The following is a 25,865-nucleotide window of genomic DNA, read 5'->3' on the forward strand; positions in this document are numbered from 1 at the left end:
TCTCCGTAGTAGAGCGATCCCACCAGTGATCAAGAGGCAGTCTCTTATCTCTGTAGTAGAGCGATCCCACCAGTGATGAAAAAGCAAACAGCCAAACAGCCAGTGCTCACCTTCCATGTTGGCTCGTGCCCCATCCCAACAGTGATCAAGAGGCAGTCTCTCATCTCCATAGTAGAGTGATCCCACCAGTGATCAAGAGGCAGTTTCTCATCTCCGTAGTAGAGTGATCCCAACAGTGATCAAGAGGCAGTCTCTCATCTCCGTAGTAGAGCAATCCCAACAGTGATCAAGAGGCAGTCCTCATCTCCATAGTAGAGTGATCCCACCGGTGTTCAAGAGGCAGTCTCTCATCTCCGTAGTAGAGCGATCCCACCAGTCGGTGATCAAGAGGCAGTTTCTCATCTCCATAGTAGAGCGATCCCACCAGTGATCAAGAGTCAGTCTCTCATCTCCGTTGTAGAGTGATCCCACCGGTCGGTGATCAAGAGGCAGTCTCTCATCTCCGTAGTAGAGCGATCCCAAGAGTGATCAAGAGGCAGTCTCTCACCTCCGTAGTAGAGCGATCCCAACAGTGAACAAGAGGCAGTCTCTCATCTCCGTAGTAGAGCGATCCCACCAGTGATCAAGAGGCAGTCTCTCATCTCCGTAGTAGCGCGATCCCACCAGTGATCAAGAGGCAGTCTCTCATCTCCGTAGTAGAGCGATCCCACCAGTGATCAAGAGGCAGTCTCTTATCTCTGTAGTAGAGCGATCCCACCAGTGATGAAAAAGCAAACAGCCAAACAGCCAGTGCTCACCTTCCATGTTGGCTCGTGCCCCATCCCACCAGTGATCAAGAGGCAGTCTCTCATCTCTGTAGTAGAGCGATCCCAACAGTGATCAAGAGGCAGTCCTCATCTCCATAGTTGAGTGATCCCACCGGTGATCAAGAGGCAGTCTCTCATCTCCATAGTAGAGCGATCCCACCAGTCGGTGATCAAGAGGCAGTCTCTCATCTCCGTAGTAGAGCGATCCCACCAGTGATCAAGAGTCAGTCTCTCATCTCCGTAGTAGAGTGATCCCACCAGTGATCAAGAGGCAGTCTCTCATCTCCGTTGTAGAGCGATCCCAACAGTGATCAAGAGGCAGTCCTCATCTCCATAGTTGAGTGATCCCACCGGTGATCAAGAGGCAGTCTCTCATCTCCATAGTAGAGCGATCCCACCAGTCGGTGATCAAGAGGCAGTCTCTCATCTCCGTAGTAGAGCGATCCCACCAGTGATCAAGAGTCAGTCTCTCATCTCCGTAGTAGAGTGATCCCACCAGTGATCAAGAGGCAGTCTCTCATCTCCGTTGTAGAGTGATCCCACCGGTCGGTGATCAAGAGGCAGTCTCTCATCTCCGTAGTAGAGCGATCCCAACAGTGATCAAGAGGCAGTCTCTCATCTCCGTAGTAGAGCGATCCCAACGGTGATCAAGAGGCAGTCTCTCATCTCCGTAGTAGAGCGATCCCACCGGTGATCAAGAGGCAGTCTCTCATCTCCGTAGTAGAGTGATCCCACCAGTGATCAAGAGGCAGTCTCTCATCTCCGTAGTAGAGCGATCCCACCGGTGATCAAGAGGCAGTCTCTCATCTCTGTAGTAGAGCGATCCCACCAGTGATGAAAAAGCAAACAGCCAGTGCTCACCTTCCATGTTGGCTCGTGCCCCATCCCACAGCCTTCTCACCACAACATTCCCACACACTGCCTCTGTCTCCTGGAATCCTCTTGGACACAGCAGAGCACTCCAAGTGTTGATCTTTAAAGTTATCCGGAATTATTAACTGCATAAGAACAGTTAGTGTGGCTGTGATTGCTTCTTAGCGTTAAATTCAATGTTAATTCTGTAATATTAAATATGCGAGGTTGACAATCCAAAGCCCAAGGACTGGAGGCCCAGTGTTGGCCTTTTATGGGATTGGAAGCCCATGTGTGAGAGGGAGTGGCTGAGTGGGAAAGGGTGTCTGATTTGTTGCCTTGCTCTGTTCTGTTGTTATTTGGTGCTGTATGTTGTGTTAAACATTTTGGGCATGCTATGTTAGCGCCAGAATGTGTGGAGACACTCGTAGTCACACATATCCTTGGGTGTGTTGGTTGTCAACTCAAATAACATATTTCACTATGAAACAATATTTTCTAAGACCAGTCATGAATCAGTGTTGACAGGTGCAGGACAAGAGAGTAAACAGAAACAGTGAAGCAACAGTTTTTATTTTATTCATAGATGCAGTGCATAATTGGTCCTTCTGACCCTTTGAGCTGCATTGCCAGGAACTCATATAACCATATAACAATCACAGCACGGAAACAGACCATCTCGGCCCTCCTAGTCCGTGCCGAACTTTTAATCTCACCTAGTCCCACCTACCCGCACTCAGCCCATAACCCTCCACTCCTTTCCTGTCCATATACCTATCCAATTTTACTTTAAATGATACAACTGAACTGGCCTCTATTACTTCTACAGGAAGCTCATTCCACACAGCTATCACTCTCTGAGTAAAGAAATACCCCCTCGTGTTTCCCTTAAACTTTTGCCCCCTAACTCTCAAATCATGTCCTCTCGTTTGAATCTCCCCTACTCTCAATGGAAACAGCCTATTCACGTCAACTCTATCTATCCCTCTCAAAATTTTAAATACCTCGATCATATCCCCCCTCAACCTTCTACGCTCCAATGAATAGAGACCTAACTTGTTCAACCTTTCTCTGTAACTTAAGTGCTGAAACCCAGGTAACATCCTAGTAAATCGTCTCTGCACTCTCTCTAATTTATTGATATCTTTCCTATAATTCGGTGACCAGAACTGTACACAATATTCCAAATTTGGCCTTACCAATGCCTTGTACAATTTTAACATTACATCCCAACTTCTGTACTCAATGCTCTGATTTATAAAGGCCAGCGTTCCAAAAGCCTTCTTCACCACCCTATCTACATGAGACTCCACCTTCAGGGAACTATGCACTGTTATTCCTAGATCTCTCTGTTCCACTGCATTCCTCAATGCCCTACCATTTACCCTGTATGTTCTATTTGGATTATTCCTGCCAAAATGTAGAACCTCACACTTCTCAGCATTAAACTCCATCTGCCAACGTTCAGCCCATTCTTCTAACCGGCATAAATCTCCCTGCAAGCTTTGAAAACCCACCTCATTATCCACAACACCTCCTACCTTAGTATCATCGGCATACTTACTAATCCAATTTACCACCCCATCATCCAGATCATTTATGTATATTACAAACAACATTGGGCCCAAAACAGATCCCTGAGGCACCCCGCTAGTCACCGGCCTCCATCCCGATAAACAATTATCCACCACTACTCTCATCAATTTAACCCTAGCCTAATCATGGGATAATCTACAATAACTAGTCAACCCACTAACCGGTACAGCTTTGGACCAATATGTTCACAAGGAGGATGTACAAGCTCCTTACAGATGATGTTGGAATGGAATTCCAAACTCCAATGCCCCGAACTATATTAGCTCAGGTTATTTCCATCTGCATACAATTTTCATGACTGTATATTGAGCAGTGGGGTTCCTGCTCTATGTTGGTAACAGACTTTGAATCACTGAGTAAGATATCTAGATCTGATCATTTGCTTCCCACTATAACTACTCATTTCATTTTAATGGTGTGTGATATTTTTATATGTTTATGGAAATGTATTTGAGTTTTTGGAATTTCACATCTTGTAGTACAGCATCAGGGTTGTGGTTTAACAGATACTCCAAGTGATTAATTCAAGTTCAAGTTCAGTTATTGTCATTCAACATATATTCTGCCAAACGAAGCAACTTTCCTCCAGACCAAGGTGCACAACACAATACATACAACTATCACACAGAACAGAAAAACTAATATTACCACAAACACAGTGTTCCATATTTTATGCCAAAGTATATGGTTTTTTAAGAATATAACCTATTCCCTATTGCCTTCAATTTAGCTCTGTACTAGAAGTGTCACAGACCCTGAGGTGTTCTGCTGCATTGTGTTCATTTGCCTGGCTTGGTTTAGTTTGGCTCAGCTTGGTCAATTGCCTTTTCATTCCAAACACCAATTGCCTTGTTGTAGAATGGCCATTATATTGTGGTTCTCATCGTTGTCTTTAGGTCTGTTAAAATGTGTGAATTCAATTAATTTCAGTTTTTTATTTTGTCTCATTTTTCTTTAGGTTTTGAAGGGTGCTCTATGGTTCCTTCAATTTACCCTCTTGAAACGCTCCACAATTCCCTCTCCTTGAAGCAGGTGAATGAATTCCTTACGTCGATCTCAGAAATTTGCAGAGAATCTCATGAGAGAGCATCAAAAGGTAAAAAAAAATGCAAACCTTTATCTGAAACTGAAAAAGTGAACAATACTTTTTGTTACATTAATATGACAAGACACAGAACAAAATAATCTTGTGAACTCCAGCACCTGTCACTACCTGGGCACTGCAGGACGACTAACGGATAAGATTGGGAAAATGTCTAATAGTTGTTCTCAGGTTGGATAAATCATATTGATAGGCTCAAATGTTTTATCTGACAGGCGAGTGCTCAATGGGTAATGGGGCTTAACAAAGACTTAAAACAGGAAAGAATTCTATTCACCCCTTCCCAGGCATTTAAACACATTAGACAATGCAGAACACAATAAAGTAGAGTCTAGATTTCTCATCAGCCAGTTCCAATACCCTGGCTGGAACAATCAGTGTTGAATTTCATCAATGATTGTTGCTGATGATGGAGTTCCTTGCCTGTCCCACAGGCCACCTGGTTGTGTGGCCTTCAAAAAGTGTTAACAAATGAGCATTTGATGGCTCCAGGCATGTACTCAGAAGAATGAAGGATGATCTCATTGAAATCTATCAAAAATTGAAAGATCTAAATAGAGTGGATGTGAAAAGGATGTTTCCTATAGTGAAGGAGTCTAGAACTAGAGGGCACAGCCTCAGAATAGAGGGACATTTCTTTAGAACAGAAATGAGGAAGAATTTATTTAGCCAGAGGATGATGTATCTGGTGAATTCATTGCCACAGATGAATGTGTAGGCCAAGTCATTGGATGTATTTAAAGCAGAGGTTGATAGGATCTTGATTATTAAGGGCATCAAAGGTTATGGAAAGAAGGCAGTTGAATAGGGTTGAGAGGAATAATGAGACAGCCCGGATTAAATGGCAGAGCAGACTTGATGGGCCGAATGTCCTGGTTCTGTTTCTATGTCTTATGGTCTTCAGATAGTGACTTGCATCGTTGATCTCCAGTCTCCACCATAAACTCAGTGGCCACTTTATTAGATACAGGAGGTACCTAATAAAAAGGCCACTGAATGGATGTTTATGGTCTCTGCTGCTGTTTTTTCCCCTCTTACTATACCTAGTGTAGTAAATGGCTGTTATCCGTTCTTCATGCTAGATGTTGGTGTCCTAGGAGACCCAGAGGCTCCCAGGGAACTACATCTGCGTGAAGTGGATCCCTGTTAGCATTCAGGAGCAGCAGCTGGATAACCTTCGGCTTGTACTGGAGAGTGAGGAGATAACCAGAGTTACAGGGAAGTAGTCACCCAGAAGTTGCAGGAAGCAAGTAGCTGGGTGACTGTCAGGAGAAATTGAACTATGAATAAGCAGTTAGCACCGACCACCCTGTGGCCATTCCACTAAAAAATAAGTATACATTATTGGATACTGTTGTGGGAGATGACCTCCCAGGGGAATGCCACAGAGACCAGGTTACTGGCACTGAGCATAGGTCCATGGAACAGAAGAGAGGGAGAAGAGGGGGGCGGTAGTGATAGGGACTCAATAGTCTGGGGAACAGACAGGAGATTCTGTGGATGTGAATGACACACCTCGATGGTAGGTTGCTTCCTAGGTGCCAGGGTCAGGGTCATCACGAATCGCATTCATGGTATTTTGGAGAGGGAGGGAGAGCAGCCAGATGTCTTGGTACATATTGGTACCAACGACATAGGAAGGAAAAGCAAAGAGGTCCTGAGAAGAGAATTTAGAGAGTTAGGTAGAAAGCCGAGGAAACAAGACTCCTGGGTAGTAATTTCTGGATTGCTGCCTGTGCCACGCACCAGTGAGAATAGAAACAGGATGATTTCAATGCGTGGCTGAGAAGCTGGTGTAGGGGCAGGGCTTCAGGTCCTTAGATCATTGGGATTTCTTCTAGGGGAGGTATGACCTTTGCAAAAGTGATATGTTGCACTTGAACCCAAGGGGGACCAATATTCTCGTGGGCAGGTTTGTTAGAGCTGTTGGGGAGGGTTTAACCTAATTTGGCAGAGGGGTGGGAACTGGAATGAAGGGACTTGGGATAGGATGAATGATAAAAATGCAAAGAAAGCATGCAATTACAGCCAGCAGGGTGAGTATCAGTGCATTAGGAATGCAGAATCAAAAAGGATAGCAAATGCAGTAGTCAGTGTTATATCTCAGTACAGAGAGTATAGGAAGTAAGGTGGATGATCTTCTTGTACTATGACACATTATCAGGTATGATGTTGTGGCCATCACTGGATCGTGGCTGAGCAATGTTTATAATTGGGAGCTGAATGTCCAAGGTTACACAGTGTTTTAGAGGGAAAGGAAGGTAGGCAGAGGAGGTGGCATGGCTCTGCTAGTCAAGAATGGCATCGAATCAGTAGGTAGATATGACATAGGGTTAGAAGATGTTGAATCCTTGTGGGTTGAGTTAAGAAACTGATGGCAGTTATATACTGGCCTCCCAACAGTAGCTGGGATGTGGACCACAGATTACAATAGGAAATAGAAAAGGCATGTCAAAAGGTCAATGTTATGATAGTCATGGGAGATTTCAACATGCAGGTCGATTGGGGAAAATCAGGTTGGAAATGGATCCCAACAGTGTGAGTTTGTTGAATGCCTATGAGATGACGTTTTAGAGCAATTTGTCATTGAGCCTACTCGAGGATCACCTATACTGGATTGAGTGTTATGTAATAAACCAGAGGTGATTAGGGAGTTTAAGGTAAAAGAACCCTTAGGAGACAGTGATGACAATATGATTGAGCTCAACTTGAAATTTGATAGGGAGAAAGTAAAGTCTGACACAGCGGTATTTCAGTGGAGTAAAGGAAATTAGTGGTATTGAGAGGGGAGTTGGCCAAAGAAAATTGGAAGGAGGTGCTGGAGGTGTGTACAGACCACATGATGTGGATGCCAAGGAACTTGAAGCTGTTTACCCTCTCAACCGCAGATCCATTGATGTCAATAAGGGTTAGCCCGTCTCCATTCCTCCTCTAATCCATAATCAGCTCCTTTGTTTTTGTGACATTGAGGGAGGGGTTGTTTTCTTAACACCACTATGTCAGAGTGATGACTTCTTCCCTGTAGGCCACCTCGTTATTGTTTGAGATAAGGCCAATCAATGTAGTGTCATTGGCAAATTTAATTTGCAGACTGGAGCTGCTAATGTTGCCAAGTTTGCAGATGATATGAAGGTTGGTGGAGAAGCAGGAAGTGTTGAGGAAGCAGGTAGGCTGCAGAAAGACTTTGACAGATTAGGAAAATGGGCAAGAGAGGCAAATGAAATACAATGTTAGATAACTCATGGTCATGTAATTTGGTAATAGAAATAAATGTACGGATTATTTTCTAAGTGTGAAGAATAATCAAAAGTCTGAGATGCAAAGAGACTTGGGAGTCCTTGTGCAGAACAACCTAAAGGTTAACTTGCTGGTAGAGATGGAGGTGAGGAAGGCAAATGCCATGTTAGCATTCCTTTCCAGAATACAAGAGCAAGGATGTGATGCCAAGGCTTTATAAGGCACTGGTGAGGCCTCACCTTAAGTATTGTGAACAGTTTCAGGTTCCTCTTCTAAGAAAAGATGCGCTGGCTTTGGAGAGGGTTCGGATGAGATTCACAAGGATGATTCCAGGAATGAAAGGGTTTGATAGCTCTGGGTCTGTACTTGGTGGAATTTAGAAGTATGGGGAGTTCTTATTGAAACCTTTCGAATGCTGAAAAGCCTAGGCAAAGTAGATGTGGAAAGGATGTTACCCATGGTGGGGGAGTCTAGGACAAGGCACAGGCAGCTGTAGAGGCCAGGACTTTGGGTGTATGTAAGGCAGAGCTTGATAGTGGTGTCAAAAATTATGGGGAGAAGGCCATGTAATGGGGCTGAGGAGAGGAAAAAGATCAGCCATGACTGAATGGCAGAGCAGACTCAATGGCCAAATGGCCTAATTTTGCTCCTATGTCTTATGATATTTGCATTAACAAACATGTTGTGTTGTAGCTAAATAAGTGGCCATGAAGTGTGTAATTGAATTTATGTAATACATACAAAATGCTGGAGGAACTCAGCAGGTCGGGCAACATCTATGGAGAAGAATAGAATCTGTTTCAGATGGAGACCCTTCATCAGGACTGCCTGACCTGCTGAGTTTCTCCAACATTTTGTATGTGTTACTCTAGATTTCCAGCATCTGCAGAATCTCTTGTGTTTATTAAATTTATATTCTGCTTTTCAACAGTAAAGCCCATATTACTCTTAAAGATAAATTCATTTGAGCTACCTAAATTTAGAATATTTTTAAGGAGAAACATTCTGTGTACCAAGTATTAGAAGGAATCCTCTCAAGTAATGCAGCAGAGCCCCTAGATTTTTTTCCTTACTTACATAGGGTGCATAGTGATGAGCAGTACAGTAGATGTGACAGAGCCATTGTCAGAATCATGTTTAATATCTGTGGCATATGCTGGGAAATTTGTTTTGCAATTCTCATTGCATTCTCATCACTGAGAGTTACAGTGAAATTCAATGGCCAGGAAGGCAGTACTGCAACTTTCTGTGGTGAGCAAAAGGCATGACAAGGCACAGAAGACATCATGGTCAGCCACTGCAACCAAGGAAGGCCCTAGTTTGTGATGCTTGTTCATAACACTGGAGTTGAGCTTCTGAGGTCGAGAGAGTGGAATTGCTTCAGTGCAAAGCTTTTCCACTTTACAAACTCTCCCGCTTAGGTTTCCTGTATCACTGGACAACAAATTTTTTCAGAAGTGTTGCTTCCTCAGAATTTTTATTTGTTTATGATAGACTGCTTGAAGATGAACACAAATATAATTTCAGACCACTTATGTCATGTAGGAATTTGGAGAAACAACAAATTAACTTTTATTGAATCTAATGTGTTTAGTTGCATAATGGTGCTGATGCTTTGCAATAGTTCAACTAAGTTAAAAATATTTTGTTAATGATTTTCATTTATACTCAGTGTCTGAGGCTTCTCGCTTAAGTGTCCAACAATAATTCGCCAGCATTGATGGATTCCAGTTGCCCTGGTATCTTTTCTCCATGACCACAATGTCCTGGTGAAACCTTTCACCATGCTCGTCACTAACAGCACCAAGATTTGCAGGGAAGAAGTCTAAATGGGAATGCAGAAAATGAATCTTTAGTGACATGTTGCATTTCATGGTTTTATATGCTTGAAGCATGCTTTCAACCAGCTGCATGTAGCTTGGTGCTCTATAGATGCTGAGAAAAATTTCAACAACTTCCTTGAATGTCTTCCATGTGATTTTCTCTGGTCCCACTAGAAACTCTTCAAATTGCCTGTCATTGATGACCTGTTTGATTTGTGGACCAACAAAAATGCTTTCCTTAATCTCGGCATCAGTTATTCTGGGAAGCATCTGTCTCAAATATCAAAATCCTTCATAGAAATTTTTGTGCCTGGTTCCATCCTTATAGTCCTGAACCCAATAATTAGTACTAAAACCTGTCCTGCCATGCAGCAGCTGCACCGCCTAAGCATGCCCAAGCTTGCCTGGACAAGATAGGAAACATTCCAGCTTACATTGTAGGCAACATTTTAATTGACTTGAATTATGAATTGAAATAATAAGCATAAGTGATTTCAAAAAATGGTGCGTGACAGGGAAATTTCATGGTGATTTTCATGATCAGTAGCCCAAAATTCATAAAATACACTTAAAGGTATTAAGGAAGCAAAATCTTTGTTGTCCAGTGTTGTCAGACACAATGGACAACTACCACATTGCAATACATAAAGAACTATAAATTGCTCTGTTTGTGTGTTTATATGTGTATGTATGTGTGTGTGTAATTTCTGTTACTGTGAGTAGCTGAGCAAGTAAAAGATGACATGATTTCCAAAAGGCATAAAGATGACACATTTCTTTAAAATTTAAGCAAGGTCACTTTATTTCCGTCTTTTACAGTTTCAAAATAGCAAAAAAGGAAAAGGGCCCGAAATAAAAGTTTGGGCACCCTGCATGGTCAGTACTTAGTAACACCCCTTTTGGCAAGTATCACACCTTGTAAGTGCTTTCTGTAGCCAGCTAAGAGTCTTTCAATTCTTGTTTGGGCAATTTTCACCCATTCTTCCTTGCAAAAGGCTTCTAGTTCTGTGAGATTCTAGGGCCGTCTTGCATGCACTACTCTTTTGAGGTCTATCCACAGATTTTCGATGATGTTTAGGTTGGGGGACTTTGAGGGCCATGGCAAAACCTTCAGCTTGCACCTCTTGGTAGTCCATTGTGGATTTTGAGGTGTGTTTAGGATCATTATCCTGTTGTAGAAGCATCCTCTTTTCATCTTCAGCTTTTTTACAGACGGTGTGATGTTTGCTTCCAGAATTTGCTGGTATTTAATTGAATTCATTCTTCCCTCTACCAGTGAAATGTTCCCCGTGCCACTGGCTGCAACACAAGCCCAAAGCATAATCTATCCACCCCCGTGCTTAACAGTTGGCGAGGTGTTCTTTTCATTAAATTCTGCACCCTTTTTTCTCCAAACATACCTTTGCTCATTACAGCCAAAAAGTTCTATTTTAACTTCATCGGTCCACAGGACTTATTTCCAAAATGCATCAGGCTTGTTTAGATATTCCTTTGCAAATTTCTGACGCTGAATTTTGTGGTGAGGACGCAGGAAAGGTTTTCTTCTGATGACTCTTCCATGAAGGTCATATTTGTGCAGATGTCACTGCACCACCACTCCAGAGTCTGATAAATCTTCCTGAAGATCTTTTGCAGTCAAACAGGGATTTTGGTTTGCTTTTCTAGCAATCCTATGAGCAGTTCTCTCGGAAAGTTTTCTTGGTCTTCCAGATCTCAACTTGACCTCCACCATTCCTGTTAACTGCCATTTCTTAATTACATTACGAACTGAGGAAACAGCTACCTGAAAATGCTTTGCTATCTTCTTATAGCCTTCTCCTGCTTTGTGGGCATCATTTATTTTAATTTTCAGAGTGCTAGGCAGCTGCTTAGGGGAGCCCATGGCTGCTGATTGTTGGGACAAGGTTTAGGAGTCAGGGTATTTATAAAGCTTTGAAATTTGCATCACCTGGCCTTTCCTAACGATGGCTGTGAACAAGCCATAGCCTTAACAAGCTAATTAAGGTCTGAGACCTTGGTAAAAGTTATCTGAGAGCTCAAATCTCTTGGGGTGCCCAAACTTTTGCATGGTGCTCCTTTTCTTTTTTCACTCTAAAATTGTACAAAACAAAAATAATACACTAATCTTGCTTGAAATGTTGAAAAGAATGTTTCAGCTTTAACTTTATGACTTTTAGAGATCAGTTCATCTTCTACTCACTTAACTATTCACAGTAACAGAAATTTTGACCGGGGTGCCCAACCTTTTGCATACCACTGTGTATATATATATATATATATATATATATATATATATATATATATATGTGTGTGTGTGTGTGTGTGTGTGTGTGTGTGTGTGTGTGTGTGTGTGTGTGTGTGTGTGTGTGTGTGTGTGTGTGTGTGTGTGTGTGTGTGTGTGTGTGTGTGTGTATACACATGTATGTATACATACAGGAAACTGGAGCACCTGCAGAATTCCTATATGGTCATGGGATAACGTACGCAGCAACTCCTTACAGATATTGAATTGAATCTCAATTGCTGGTGTTGTGAAGTGTTTTGCTAACTGCTATGCTAAAATGTCGCCCCTGGAAGATTGGAATTGGAATGTTTAATTTGAAAATTTAAGTAGCCAGAATGTGGCTAATAGGTGAAGCAACATGCCTTGAAACATCTCTTCTAAACTTTGCTCTTTCTGATCTTTATATAAAGCCCAGGCTTTGGTCTTGGTGTACAAAGGCAGAATTGAAGGAAAAGGTTTTTTTGACACTCCCTTTCCTCACGGGGTGATTATTCTGATATACATCCAAGTGCACTGGCTAGCTGGTGTATATGTAGCGTTCTTGAATCTAGCCCACAGTCAAACCATACTCTTTTACACACCAAGGGAGACTGAATGGGCATCAGCACCTGTGCCTTGAAGTTTGCTCCTAGTTTTACTTTTTCTAAATTGCCTTTTTAGACCTGTCACCCACTGAGAAAAGAGGAAAATATGTATTGCATATGACTTTTGATTCTGCAATTTTCACTAGCTCCATGGCTACCAAGGTATGACCCTCTTAGATGCATTATCTTCCTTGCCAAAATTGTATGGTGATTGGAGACAGCACTAAGAGCATTTCTGCAATATCCTCCCATACCAGAGCGAAGTTGATTTGAACTGAAGTCCATTAGTCCACAGGAACTACACTTGCAGGATATACATTCCTAGATGATGGCTACGTTTTAATAGGAATGGGGGGAGAATTTGCAATCTTATAGCATGTTCATGACCTTGAAGCACCCAATTTATAATTCTTAAACTACTTCTGCTATTGTGGGAGTGAGCAGCTTTGTTTCTTTTGAGTTTTTTCACTAAACTCTGTGTGCTTATTTGTGGTTTACTAATTGACAGAGTTTTCAGCGATGTTTGAGACCATGGGAAGTAACCAGGCCACCGTGGATGCATATATCCCACAACAGGTTCTGCCCTCCTCAGTTGCCTCCCTCTCAATACGTTCTCGCACAGAGAAACCTCCATGGTGTAAGTAACACAAAGAAATATTGCAGCTTTCATGATGTACATCAGTTTGGGGAGTACAATGTTTACAAGTGGGGGAAAAAAAAGCTCCAGAGTTTGAAAAAGTTGGGTGAATTAACAATGTGTCTTGATTAGCTTTTTAACCTTATCATATATCCCAAAGTGCTTCATGGTGCATGGCTGAACACCAAGTTATATTGCATCATATGGGGAGGTGACCAAAACAGTGGTCAAAGTAAATCTAAATGACTTCAGAGAGCACAAGGATTGTGAAGGACAAAAATTGCAGAGGAGAGTGTACAGTTGCAAGAAAAAGTTTGTGAACCTTTGCAATTACCTGGTTTCCTGCATTAATTACTCATAAAATGTGGTCTGATCTTCATCTAAGTTACAATAAAAGACAAACACAATCTGCCTAAACTGATAACACTCAAACAATTGCATTTTTCATGTCTTTATTGAACACATAGTTTAGTCATTTCACAGGCTGGAAAAAAGTATGTGAACCCTTGTGTTTAATAACTCATAGAACCTCTTGTAATGCAATCACCTCCAGCAAATGTTTCCTGTAGCAGCTGATCAGACTTGCACAACGGCGAAGAGAAAATTAAGACCATTCCTCCATAGAAAACTGTTTGTGTTTTTGTTACAATGGACATGTGAACAGAGACTTTAGCAAGTTCTAGAAATTTCTGTAGGTCTTTTGCTTCTTGTTGCCCTTGGGTTCTTTTACACCTCCTTCAGCATTGCACATTGTGCTCTTGGTGCGACCTTTGCAGTACACCTACTCCTAGGGAGAGTAGCAACAGTACTGAATTTCCTACAATTGTAGACAATTTTTTTTTACTGTTGACTGATGAGCACTCAGGTCATTAGAAATGCTTTTTAATTTGCCTACCAACACAACTGATCAACAGATGTTAAATAGCCACAGCTCTACGCACCGTCCTTGCACATCTGGAGAAGAAGGATGCTTATGTGAGAGTGCTGTTCTTGTTCTACAGTTCAGCATTCTACAGCATAATTCACATTATGCTAGGCTTGATAGGCTTGATAAAGAGCTCAGCAACCTCGACCTTCACCCTGCCTTGTGCAGCTGGATTCTGAACTTCCTGTCAGATTGCCAGCAGGTGGTAAGAGTGGGCTCCCTCACCTCTGCCCCTCTGACCCTCAACAGAGTTGTCCCTCAGGGCTGGGTACTAAGCCCACTCCTTTACTCCCTGTATACCCATGACGGTGTCGCCACCCACAGCTCCAATCTGCTAATTAGATTTGCTGACTACACTACACTGATTGGCCTAATCTCAAATAATAATGAGGCAGCCTGCAGAGAAGAAGTCATCACCCTTACACAGTGGTGTCAAGAAAACAACCTGTCCCTCAATGTCACAAAAACAAAGGAGCTGGTTGTGGACTACAGGAGGAATGGAGACAGGCTAACCCCTATTGACATCAATGGATCTGGGTTTGAGAGGACGGACAGGTTTAAGTTCCTCGGCTTAAACCTCACCGAGGATCTCACGTAATCCGTACATACCGGCTGTGTGGTGAAAAAGGCACAACAGTGCCTTTTTCACCTCAGATAGTTGAGGAAGTTTGGTATGGGCCCCCAAATCCTAAAAACTTTCTATAGAGGTACAATTGAGGGCATCCTGACTGGCTGCATCACTGCCTTGTATGAGAACCATACTTCCCTTAGTCACAGGACTCTGCAGAGTGGCGCTGTCAGCCCAGAGCATCTGTAGATGTGAACTTCCCACTATTCAGGACATTTACAAAGACAAGTGTATAAGGGCCTGAAGGATCATTGGGGACCAGAGTCATCCCAACCACAAACTGTTCCAACTGCTACCATCTGGAAAACTGTATCTCAACAGAAAAGCCAGGACCAGCAGGCTCAGGGACAGCTTCTTCCACCAGGCCATCAGACTGATTAATTCATGCAGACACAACTGTATTTCTATGTTATGTTGACTGTCCAGTTGTACATACTATTTATTATAAGTTACTATAAATTGCACATTTAGATGGAAATGTAATGTAAAGGCGTTTACTCATGTATATGAAAGATGTAGGTAATAAAGTCAATTCAAATTTCTAGTCTTTTCCAGCTTCATGCGCCTCTACAATTCTTCTTCTAAGGTCCTCTGAAAGTTGTTTTGATTGAGGCATGGTGCCTATAAACAGATCTTTCTTGAGAAGAGCAGGCTCTGTCAGTAACCTGACTTTTGTGTCTTTTTTTTATATAGGTCAGGTCACCTTTACAACCCACACCTCCAATCTCATCTCATTGATTAGAACACCTGACTGCAAATAGCTTTTGTAGATGGCATTACCCCAGAGGTTCATGTACTTTTTTTGAACCTAGACTGTGATTGTTTGAATGGTGTACTCAGTTTTGACGAGAAGTTATTTAGTTGTTCGTGTTATTAGTTTAGGCAACTTATGTTTGTCTATTAATGTGACTTAGAGGAAGATCAGACCACATTTTATGAGTAACTAACGCAGAAAACCAGGTAATTGCAAGGGGTTCACAAACCTTTTCTTGCAATTGTAAGTCAGTTGATTGTAACTTCAGTTTCTATTATTCAAAGTTCAAAGTAAATTTATTATCAAAGTATGCAATTCACCATATACTAGCCTGAGATTCATTTTCTTTCACTCACAATAGAAAAAAGAAATATAATGGAATCAGTGAAAAACTACACACCAACGAAGACTGAGAAACAATCAATATGCAAAAGAAAACAACCTGCGCAAATGAAGCAAATTAATTAATTTGAAAAGCCGAGAACGTGTCAGACAGAGACTTTGGCAGTCAATGTGTCAAACATAGAGGATTTTTTTAAACCCAGAACGACCACTGGAGGACTGGTAGATCCTTCCAGGGTAAAGCTATGAAGCAGTGGGAAATCTAAGCAAACCATGCCTAAAGCACTTCATTTGTCATTACATTGCTCTTTCTTTACACAGATACTAGTCCATTTAAATGAGGAAGTGTGTAACTATCTGACAACAAATAGTTTGTGAAAGCGAATTCAAAGGTCTACCCTGCGTGCCATCAGTTAGTGCAACGCTGTAACAGCATAGGGTGTCGGAGTTCAATCCAGCATCCTCTGTTGGAACGTTATACATTCCTTCCTGTGTGCGCATGGGTTTCCCCCAGGTGCTCCAATCTTCTCTCACAGTCCAAAGGCGTACTGGTCAATGGGTCATTGTAAATTGTTCAGTGATTAGGCTAGGGTTAAATTGGTGGGTTGCTGGGCAGAGCAGCTCGAAGGTCCAGAAGGGTCTATTCTGCACTATATCTCTAAATAAAATAACATTTTAAGAGGACTCCAGCTAAGGCTGCATTACATTCTTTGTGTCTTAGAGGTGAATATCATACAACCTTTTAAAGTGGCAATGTAAACCTTCCAAATTGTGAAGGATATCAGATATCATTAGCACACTTAAACCAATGTACTTTTAATCCATCAGCTCAGATTGCTGTCACTATTTATCAGGGATCTCTCATCACTGGTGTACAGTTAGCCAGCTGAGAATATTCCCTTCAGAAACAACTCCAGGGTGAAGGAACAATGCTGGTTGTATCACTGGTTATTCCTTCACAGTTCAGATTGTGTGCTGATATCCCTGTGGTTAAAAATAAAAATAAAGTAAATGTATTATTAAAGTATGTATGTGTCACCATATACAACCCTGAGATTCAGTTTCTTGTGAACATTCACAGTAAATACAAAGAAACAAATAATAATAACAAAGCAATAAATATGGAGAACATGTGATGGAGAGGTCTTGAAAGTGAGTCCATAGGTTTTGGGAACAATTCAGTGATGGGTGAGTGAAGTTATCCATTCTGGTTCAAGAGCCTGATGGTTGAGGGGTAATAACTGTTCCTCAACCTGGCGGTGTGGGTCCTTCTTCCTGATGGCAGCAGTGTATCTGTAATCTGTATCTGCAGTATAATGTTTCGTAATTCAGAGGTAGGTTTCACCAGTATCTGTGTAAAGGTAATTTTCATTATTTATTAAGTTTTTTTTTAATTCCCCTGAATCTTTGAATGCAGATAGCAGCGGTCCTTCTAGCACTGTGTCAAGTGCTGGCCCATCTTCACCCAATACCTCGGACAACTCACCCCGCTTCAGCTTCAGTGAGAAGTCGTCGCTCACGCCACAGAGCAGCGAAGAGCAGCAGCAGCCTGCCCACACGCCAACTCTGAGCCAGCCTGCCGGGCACAGTCACAAGGATCCACAGCTGAGCAGCCAGGCACAGCAAGTGGCTCAAAGTCAGCAGCCATACCAGAATCACAGCGGTCCCCAGGCATCGACCAGTCTGACTGGGCAGGGACAGCAGGCAGCAGAAGATCTGGTAGAAACCTAACACCACAGGCCATGAGGCCCACTCCTGAACTTTTCTTATTAAAGAGATTGATGCTGTACTGTTTATACCTCCGGGGTATAGGCCTGAGGTCAGTCCAGTAAGTTACTGCAGCACTGTAGGAGCTAGACATCTCATGTTCGTACTGGTGGTCTGGTATCACCTTGCAAAATTGACCCCCCCCCCCCCCACCTGCAAAGTGATTGGTCAAGTTGGGTATCAGTACCTCCCATGTGATGTATTTGTATACTGTACGCATCTTACTCCTATTACTGTACAGAAAACCAGCTATTTCTTTTTCCATGCAGTTTGTAAATTTTACAAGGTTATTTAATGATGGTCTTTTGTAAATATGGAAATATATTTCTCATGGACATGGCTGGGATTTCAGATTCCAATCTCCTGTTCTTCCCTATATCTTCACAACATTATCATTGCTCCCAGTGAAGCAGAGAGGGAATATGATCTTTAGTATTTGAGTTCCTATTAGGTGAGATATAAAGAAGTAACTGTCTTCAACGTCCTATGAGCTGTTGACTGGACTGATTCTCAGTTTTGTCTCACTCCTGATAGACAGAATGATCTTGGCCAGGCAGGTGCTGGGAGAATCTCCTCTTCACATGTAGCATGGAGCATCACTGGTGAAGCAACTTTCAAGATGTGATCAAGGAGGAGTCATTTCAGGAGTTGACGCTCTAAAACCCTCATCCCTGGTTGTAGAGGTTCAGCTTCAGTGGTCATAAGCTGGAGAAGCAGAGTATTAAGCCAAAGATTCCTTGAATGCTGAAAATGGTCCATTTATATGGTAAGGATCAGATAAACTTTGTTAGCTTCCAAGTTTGAGTAATCTGCTTTCTCACAGACTATCTACTTGGAGGTCTGGTGAGAAGAGTTCTGTTGGGAAACACAAGTCCCACACAATGTGCCCCAGCTAACTAGTAAGAAAATAGAAAATCCAGTCAGCTTGTTTTTTTTTAATCAAAACTGGTATCAGCAACTCATGAGGCACTGGCTTTACAGTTTCAGGAGTAGAGCTATGTCTCTGAATAATAAGTCAATTTTCCTTGTAAATTTAAATATCTTAATAGATGAGCTGTGTGTTTTCTTTGAGGTGGATGTCCATGTTTATAAGTGCCTCATGTCAGTTCATCTGTGGTTCAATTTTGACTCAGCTGGTAGCAACTTTCCTTCTGCACCACAAGTTGTCAGTTCAACTCCCACTCTGAGGTTTGAGAGTAAGGGTTTTGGCAGACACTGGCAGTGCAAGTCTGCACTCTCACAGGTGAATGGAGATACAACATCAGATTGAACTCTCTGCCCTCTCAGAGGGACATAAAGGACCAGTGATGCTCTTCAGCTCAAAAACTATACCTGGGCTGCCAGCATCAATAAAATATTATCTGGCTATTATCATCTTGATGTTGTACACAATAATCTGCCAGATTTTCACTCTAAAGCACACCATCCTGAGGCTGTGGAATACAGTAAATCTATGATTGTTTTTATCTGGAGAGGAAAAATTGGTCTGGGTGGCACCTTCTGATCAAGCTGTGTGTGCACCAAGACCAGGTAACGTTTTTTCCCAATTAAGTGTTCTAAAGTTCCTTAGATTCATGTGTGAAGAACAGGAGAAGCAACAACAGACAGCGTCTCCCATGGATCCATGATCCCAACATGAGTTAATGCTTGCAGTTATTACTGTATAATAACAACAACAGATCCCAGCAGTAACAGCTTTGATGGGAATCAATCACTCCAGGGTCAGGATATCACAGTGTATAACAATTGGAATTGATTGGTTTGAAGCTGATTTTTGTGTTCTTTTGACTATACCTTTCTACGTGTTAAAGTTTAGCAATAGTTGCGCCAGGAAATGAATAACTGTTTTATGATGATGTGATGCATCTACTAAGTGATAGGTTGGTTGTGTGTTGAAAGTCTTCTAGGAGCACAGAATCAGTTCATAGATTTAGGTTGATGTTCCTGAAAACACTAAATAACTAGTTTTATTTTTCCTTCATTTTACATTAAGGAATCGGGTTCATTCTGCAGCACTGATAGTACATGATTTCTGCTCAGAGTTCAAATCCTTTCATGGCTGTGGAAAAGTTTTAAAACTGAATTTGATAAATCTGTGGGCTGGCATCAAAAAGAGTTTGGAGAACTTTAATATCCTTCAGTGAGGGAATTTGGCATGTATATTCCTGTACAAAATTTTCAGACCTTTGATTAAATACACAAGATATCAAGCAGCTTATGCCATAAAACTAAAGAACCTTGAGAACACCACTGTAAGGCTTCAAATGGTGTGTCAAGTCTAATTCTGACCACCTACAATGGGAATGTATCAAGGCATTAAAACAGGTTTACTTCTGGTTTGGACTCTATGAATCGCAATTCAAATGGACACAGGACAGAACCTTCCAATGTCCCCTGTTCTTCATTGGCACAGTGTTGCCAATGCGTTACCCCAGAGTAAATCAATGGACTTAATTTTTTTCACTAAGTCCTCATAGCTATAGGTTCTCGCATGGAAAAACCTGACACTGCCAGCTCTTTAGTCTGTGTTCTGCTTTTAAGAACCAAGACTCTTAAACACATCTAAAATTAAAGATTGAAATTCTTAGAGGAAAGATTTTTGTGCATTTGTTTAAAGTATCATTTTAAATCTTGGTATATTTCATAAAAATTTGGATTAGGTTAGTGGGAAGGAAGGAATTATACTTTACGCTCCTAAGCTAGTCCTCCCTGGTTATGATCCTGCGATACACACCGTCTAGGTTCAACATAGACTTAGAGTTTCTGGGAATTACAGCCTCCTTAACAGGGGAAACGGGGTTATTTCAAATAACGGTCTAGTTTAACATTGTCTACCATGGAAGTAGTAATTCAAAAGGCAATCAAAGACTGTTGAGCCCAGTCTGAGAAACTTGAATGGGTGTGTAACATTTTAGTACTTGGCATGGGTGGAGCCACTTAAGCTCTTTCAGTAACACCTTTTGTTGTTTCTAGGTGGTGTGCTGGACAGCTGGAAACGCTGAGCTTACCAGTAAAATAAGTGGAGAGGTAGCTGTTGCAGGAGCAGGGAGCTGAACTTAGAGGTTGTATGTGAGTAAGAGCTTGAGACATGTAGAATGCTTCCCGCAGCTTAATTAGTACAACTTTTTCATTTATTTTCATTGAATATTAAAGATTGGCAACATGTTTGTTTAATCCTTGTAAGTTTTAGTTAAATACAGAAAAAGATGGGGGCTGAAGACCCTCCTACTGATTCACTAATGGAGGTAGAGGAGCGAGAAGGGAGGTCAGTTAAAATTTGACATGAGATATTCACTGTGGAAGCATGGATTGGGGAGGAAATGTCACATGAAATTAATGCTGTGGAGGTCCACCATCCTAAAGCACAGAAACAGCAGGTAGCATTGTAACTAAATGTTACAACTGATTTGCACTCGCACCTCATAGCCAATGCAGTAGGAATTCAGTGAGAGGAGGCTGAGTGACTGGTTCCTGCATAAAAACTGCTTTAAAAAAATTCAAGTTCTGCTCTAATCTGTTGCATCACTTTTTCGGAGGACTTTTAACAGTTCCCACAAGCAATACCAGCTGGTGCCTTTAAATAGATTAAAAAGCGATATTAAGCTCTACTTTAAAATGACTCAGTAGCACTGGCCTATGATTTTGGTGAAAGGAACTGAGAGATCATTTTAGATTTGAGCCTGCAGTATAGGTTTGTGCAAAGTTTCAAACTTCAATTTTTCTGGCAAAACAAATCCCAAATGTGATAAAATACAGAACTCAATGTGATGTTATTTTGTTTTGTAAACCATTAGAAGTTGACCTTACTAAAGAGAGACGCTTGGCACATTATGTCAATTCAGGGTCATTGTGTGAACAATCTGGATTAGATCTCACTTTCCTGTTCTGTCTCTTGTGTCCTTAGGCTCACGTGACCCTAAATTCTGGAATTCCTGCCTTTAAATCTTCTTTCCTCATAAAAGTTTTATAACCTGGTCTTTAGGTAAAATCTTGTTCCATGTATTTTGTGTGTATTCATTTTTTTTGTTAATTGTCACGTGAAACACTCTGGGACATTTCACTGTATTATGGTGCGGTTATTGCTCATTAAGTTAAATATTTCTCCCTCAACTATTTCCACGTTCCAATAGCTGACTGCACAAGGAGATTTCTCCCAACTCCTTGTCACTCCCTTTCATAAGTTAAATTATTTGATAAATGATATTTTTAAATCCCTGCTATTTAGATTACCCTTTAACTGCTTGTGGTAGTGCCATCAAATAAATAACCAGCATGACACAAAAAAGCTAGAATTCAGAAGAGATTCTTACACGGGTTTCTGTATCACACTGCTCTGTTACCTTCTCTGGAGCAGAGCTACAACTGGTATGTCTGCAGGGGAAATTGGTGAGAACTTCTAATGTGACAGATCTGCCATTCTAATAGAGACTGAGAAAATAGCAGCTATGAAGAATTTTCAGTGCATCAAGCCTTTGTTAATGGGTATGAATGGGTTTGCTGAAATGGTTCATAGTACAGTACTAGGGATATGGTGTATTTAAATTATTAATCAGTATTTTTTAAGTGGCTTTGCCAAATAAAGCTGGGGGACTGTAGCAGAAATATGGTCTTCACTTGTGTAGAAACCATATAGGAGTGCCCACTGAAACTAAACATAAGAGTACTGCAACAAGATACATAGCACAGGAGGAACTCAGCGGATCAGGCTGCATCCATGGAGGGAAGTGGACTGTTGGCATTTCAAGTTAATACCCTTCATGTTGGCCGACTTGCTGAGTTCCTCCAGCTTTTTGTGTGTTGCTCCAGGTTCCAGCTTCAGCAATTTCTTTAGTGTCTCTCCAAAGTACAGTGGGTCTGGGAATCTGAACTATTTTTAAACCATTGAACAATTCAACTTGAAACATAGCAGAACCATTTTAAAAACAAAATGCTTTTGATCACTGAAAATGATGAAAAATCATTGAGCTACAAAAGCTTATTGACTTTTTTGATTGAGTTCAATCTCACTTAAAGGACTTGCACCACATATGATCTCCATCCCTTCTGTTTCCCAAGGGGGCATCCAGTCCCCAGAGTCCATTCATCCTGATTGTTTTGCCGGTAACATTCTTTATGCAAAGTCCTTTGTGTGATCTCTGTTTTTCTCTCTCTCCGACATTTCTATGGCTCTTTTTGATCTGGTGCTTAATCCCTGCTCATCAGATTGCTGCTGTTTGTTGCTTCATAGTTAATCCTGCAATAGTGAAAGTTATAAGTAAGTTTCCTTAAGCCGATTTGATGCACTCTCCCAGTAATTAACAGTGAGTTATTGAGTTGTACTTATCACGTGATGTTTGTGCAAGAATTGCATTGCTTAATCAGTTCTTTACTTGCATAATATCTTTGCACTTTTTGTATATTTTCTAAGGAAAATGTCAGAACAATATATTTGATAGATTGACCACTGTGCGTTATTTATATTACTGAATCGAAAGTTTTCAGCATGGTTTGGAAACTGGGTGTCAGAACAAGGAACAACATCACAAAATGATAAGCAATGCAGTTCACTCAGGTGTCAGTAGGCATTAGGATTTCTGTAGGTTGAATCTGCATCTCCTCTTGTATCTGGACAAAGATTGGATAGTGAGCCTCCTCATGATGCTTATACAAGATATTAGTGGAAGCTTTTTGGTAATTGCATTTGGCAGCTGAAATTAGCAGACCTTGTCAGATCAACGGGGAGCAATGGGATAGCCCTATTGTAGATTAAATAATCTTTGTATTTTGCCCAGCATTGCTTTCTTGCTATTTTCAACTTGTATGCAGTTGTTTTTTTATCTCTCTCTCTATTGAAATACTTAGGTCATTTTCCAGATCTTGAACTTTATTTGTGAGGTGAGGAGTTTATTATTCACATCAGTTTTGTGGAAATCTTCCCACGAGACTGACCTAACTGATAAACTCCACACCTAGCCTGGATCCCTCATTTCCCGTGGTAGACTTGGAACAAGTCATCCCTCCCTGGGTCAGATAGGTGGGTTAGAGGACAAGCTCGTTCAATGGATTTATTCTGTTAGTTATCCCGTATACTGGCTTGACCTTGTTGGGAAATCCCCGCCACGTAAATCTCTTATTCACATGCTGGGATGTTCTGTACAGCAGGAATGTGTAACCAGAAACCTCAGAGGGTGATGCACAGTTCTTTATCAGAGAGTAAAGTGTTTTTTTTAAAGATTGGTTTATTTCTTTGTGATGTTGGGGAAGGGAGATGGGAATTGGAATGCATGGGAAGGATTGTAATACTCATGGAATCATGATAACTTATTAAAATATTTTCCATTGTGTGTTTTACAAATGATTTCATTAATAAAGCTTGAGAAATGCAACAAAATCACTTACTTTTGTGTGGTATATCAGTGCAAGCTTGGGATGAATCAAGAGAGTTTGAATACAATTTACCTGGAACCTTCTAAAATCATACTAAAAGCATTAAAAGACTAGATGCTGGGATCTGGAGCAAAAGAAATCAAACCGCTGGAGAAACTTAGCAGGTCAGGAAGTTGAACTGAGCAGGAGTATGAGAAGATAACTACCATTTCATTTGGGTTCACGCTCAAGATTAAAAAGGCAGCACTTTTGTTTTTAGGAGTTGGACTGTGACAAATCACTGACCAGGAGTACGAGATGAGAGCTGCCTTTTCACTCGGGTTTGTCCTCTCAAGATTAAAAGCACATCACTTCACAGCAGTCTTTCCATAGTTGGACTGTGGCCAATCACTGAGTGGGATTCATTAGAAAGGGCAAGTAAAAATAAGGCAGGCGCAAGTGGAGTGGCCATTGTGTGAATGGCCCAGTGTTGGAGTGACTTTGGCTCATCAGGCTTGGACAAGGTAAATATCTGATAAGTTTCTCGTTTTCTTGTTTTTCTTCTTTGTTAGTCTTCATTCCTGGTCTGTTAGAGCACAGTTAGTGCAGTAAGAAAGTTCCAGGAGCAGTGTTTTGTTCTGTGTGAGAGATCTGGGAATTCTGGGAGACCTCCAGCTTCCCAGATAACCACACCTGTACCTGTTGCACTGAGCTGCAGCTCCTCAGAGAACGTATTTAGGAACCAGAGCTGCAGCTTGATGACCTTCAGCTCATATAGTAGAATGAGGGGGTGATAGAAAGGAGCTACAGCAAGCTAGTCACCTGTAGGCAGGAAACTGGGTGATTGTCAAGAGAAGGAAGGGAAACGGGTGGCTGGAGCAGTGTACCCCTGTGGCTGTTCTCCTCAATAATAAGTATACCACTTTGGGTACTGTTGAGGGGGATGACCTACCAGGGAGAAACCACAGTGACTGTGATTCTGGCACTGAATCTGGTGCTGTGCTCAGAAGAGAAGAGAGGTCAAGAGACCTACAGTGGCGATAGGAGATTGCATAGTCAGAGGAACAGAGACGAGATTTTGTGGACACGATAAAGGCACCCAGATGGTATGTTGCTCCCAGGTGCCAGGGTCAAGGATGTCTCGGATTGGGTCCATGGCATTCTAAAGGGGGAGGGGGAGCAGTCAGAAATCTTGGTACATATTGGTACCAATGACATAAGTAGGAAAGGTGAGGAGGTCCTGAAGAAAGATTTTGGGGGCTAGGTAAAAAACTGAAAACAAGACCTCCAGGGTAGTAATCTCTGAATTTCTGCCTGTGCCACGCACCTGTGAGGGTAAGAATAGGAGCATTTGGCAGAATGCGTGGCTGAGGAACTGGTACAGGGGCAGGGGTTCAGATTTCAGGATTATTGGGATCTCTTCTGGGGAAGGTACAACCTATGCAAAAGGGACAGGTTACACCTGAACCCGAGGGGGACCAATATTCTTGAGGTTAGGTTTGCTAAAGCTGTTCAGGAGCGTGTAAACTAATTTGGCAGGGAGATGAAAACCAGAGTGATAGTGTTGAGGATGGGTTAAGTGGTTTTCAAACAGAGGCGGTGTGTCGTGAGGCTGCTAATAAGGAAAGGCTGATGATTGGGCAAAAATGCAGTCAACAGGATGAATTGCAATGTAAATGAGGATGAAATAAAAAAGGGTGAATGCAGGACTGAAGATGTTATATTTTAATGCTCGCAGTATACAGAATAAGGTTAAGGAACTTATAACACGGTACAGATTGGCATGTATTGAATTGCGTATTGAATCACTGAATTGTGGCTGAAAGAAGATTATACCTGGGAGCTTAATGGCCAAGGATACATGTCGTATTGAAAGGGTAGGCAGAGGGGGTGCAGTGGCTCTTTTGGTAAAAATAAATAAATCAAATCATTAGAAAGAGTTGTCATAAGATCAGAAAGTGTAGAATCACTATGTGTAGAGCTAAGGAATTGCAAGGGTAAAAAGACCCTGATGGGAGTTATATACAGACACCCAGCCAGTAGCAAAGATGTGATCTACAGATTACAAAAGAAGATAGAAAATGCATGTCAAAAGGGCAGTGTTACAAAAGTCATGGGGGATTTCAATATGCAGCTAGATTGGAAAAATCAGGTTGGTGCTGGATCCCAAGAAGGGAAATTTC

The 25,865-nt window shown here is 41.6% G+C and overlaps 1 protein-coding gene across 8 annotated transcripts in view; it reads left to right on the forward strand.

The window, feature by feature from the left end:
- Positions 1 to 23,660, forward strand: part of ppip5k1a (diphosphoinositol pentakisphosphate kinase 1a) — a 251,625-nt gene extending 227,965 nt beyond the window's left edge. For all 8 annotated transcript variants that reach the window (XM_073024800.1, XM_073024802.1, XM_073024804.1 and 5 more), the window contains 3 exons: positions 4,213 to 4,350; positions 12,793 to 12,921; positions 16,988 to 23,660. In XM_073024800.1, coding sequence (XP_072880901.1) covers positions 4,213 to 4,350; positions 12,793 to 12,921; positions 16,988 to 17,301 — 581 coding nt within the window. In that variant the 3' untranslated portion in view covers positions 17,302 to 23,660. The remainder of the gene's footprint in view (positions 1 to 4,212; positions 4,351 to 12,792; positions 12,922 to 16,987) is intronic.
- Positions 23,661 to 25,865: the final 2,205 nt, after the last annotated feature.

Source organism: Hemitrygon akajei, chromosome 21 (assembly GCF_048418815.1).
Source record: "Hemitrygon akajei chromosome 21, sHemAka1.3, whole genome shotgun sequence".
In the NCBI taxonomy this organism is placed as follows: domain Eukaryota; kingdom Metazoa; phylum Chordata; class Chondrichthyes; order Myliobatiformes; family Dasyatidae; genus Hemitrygon; species Hemitrygon akajei.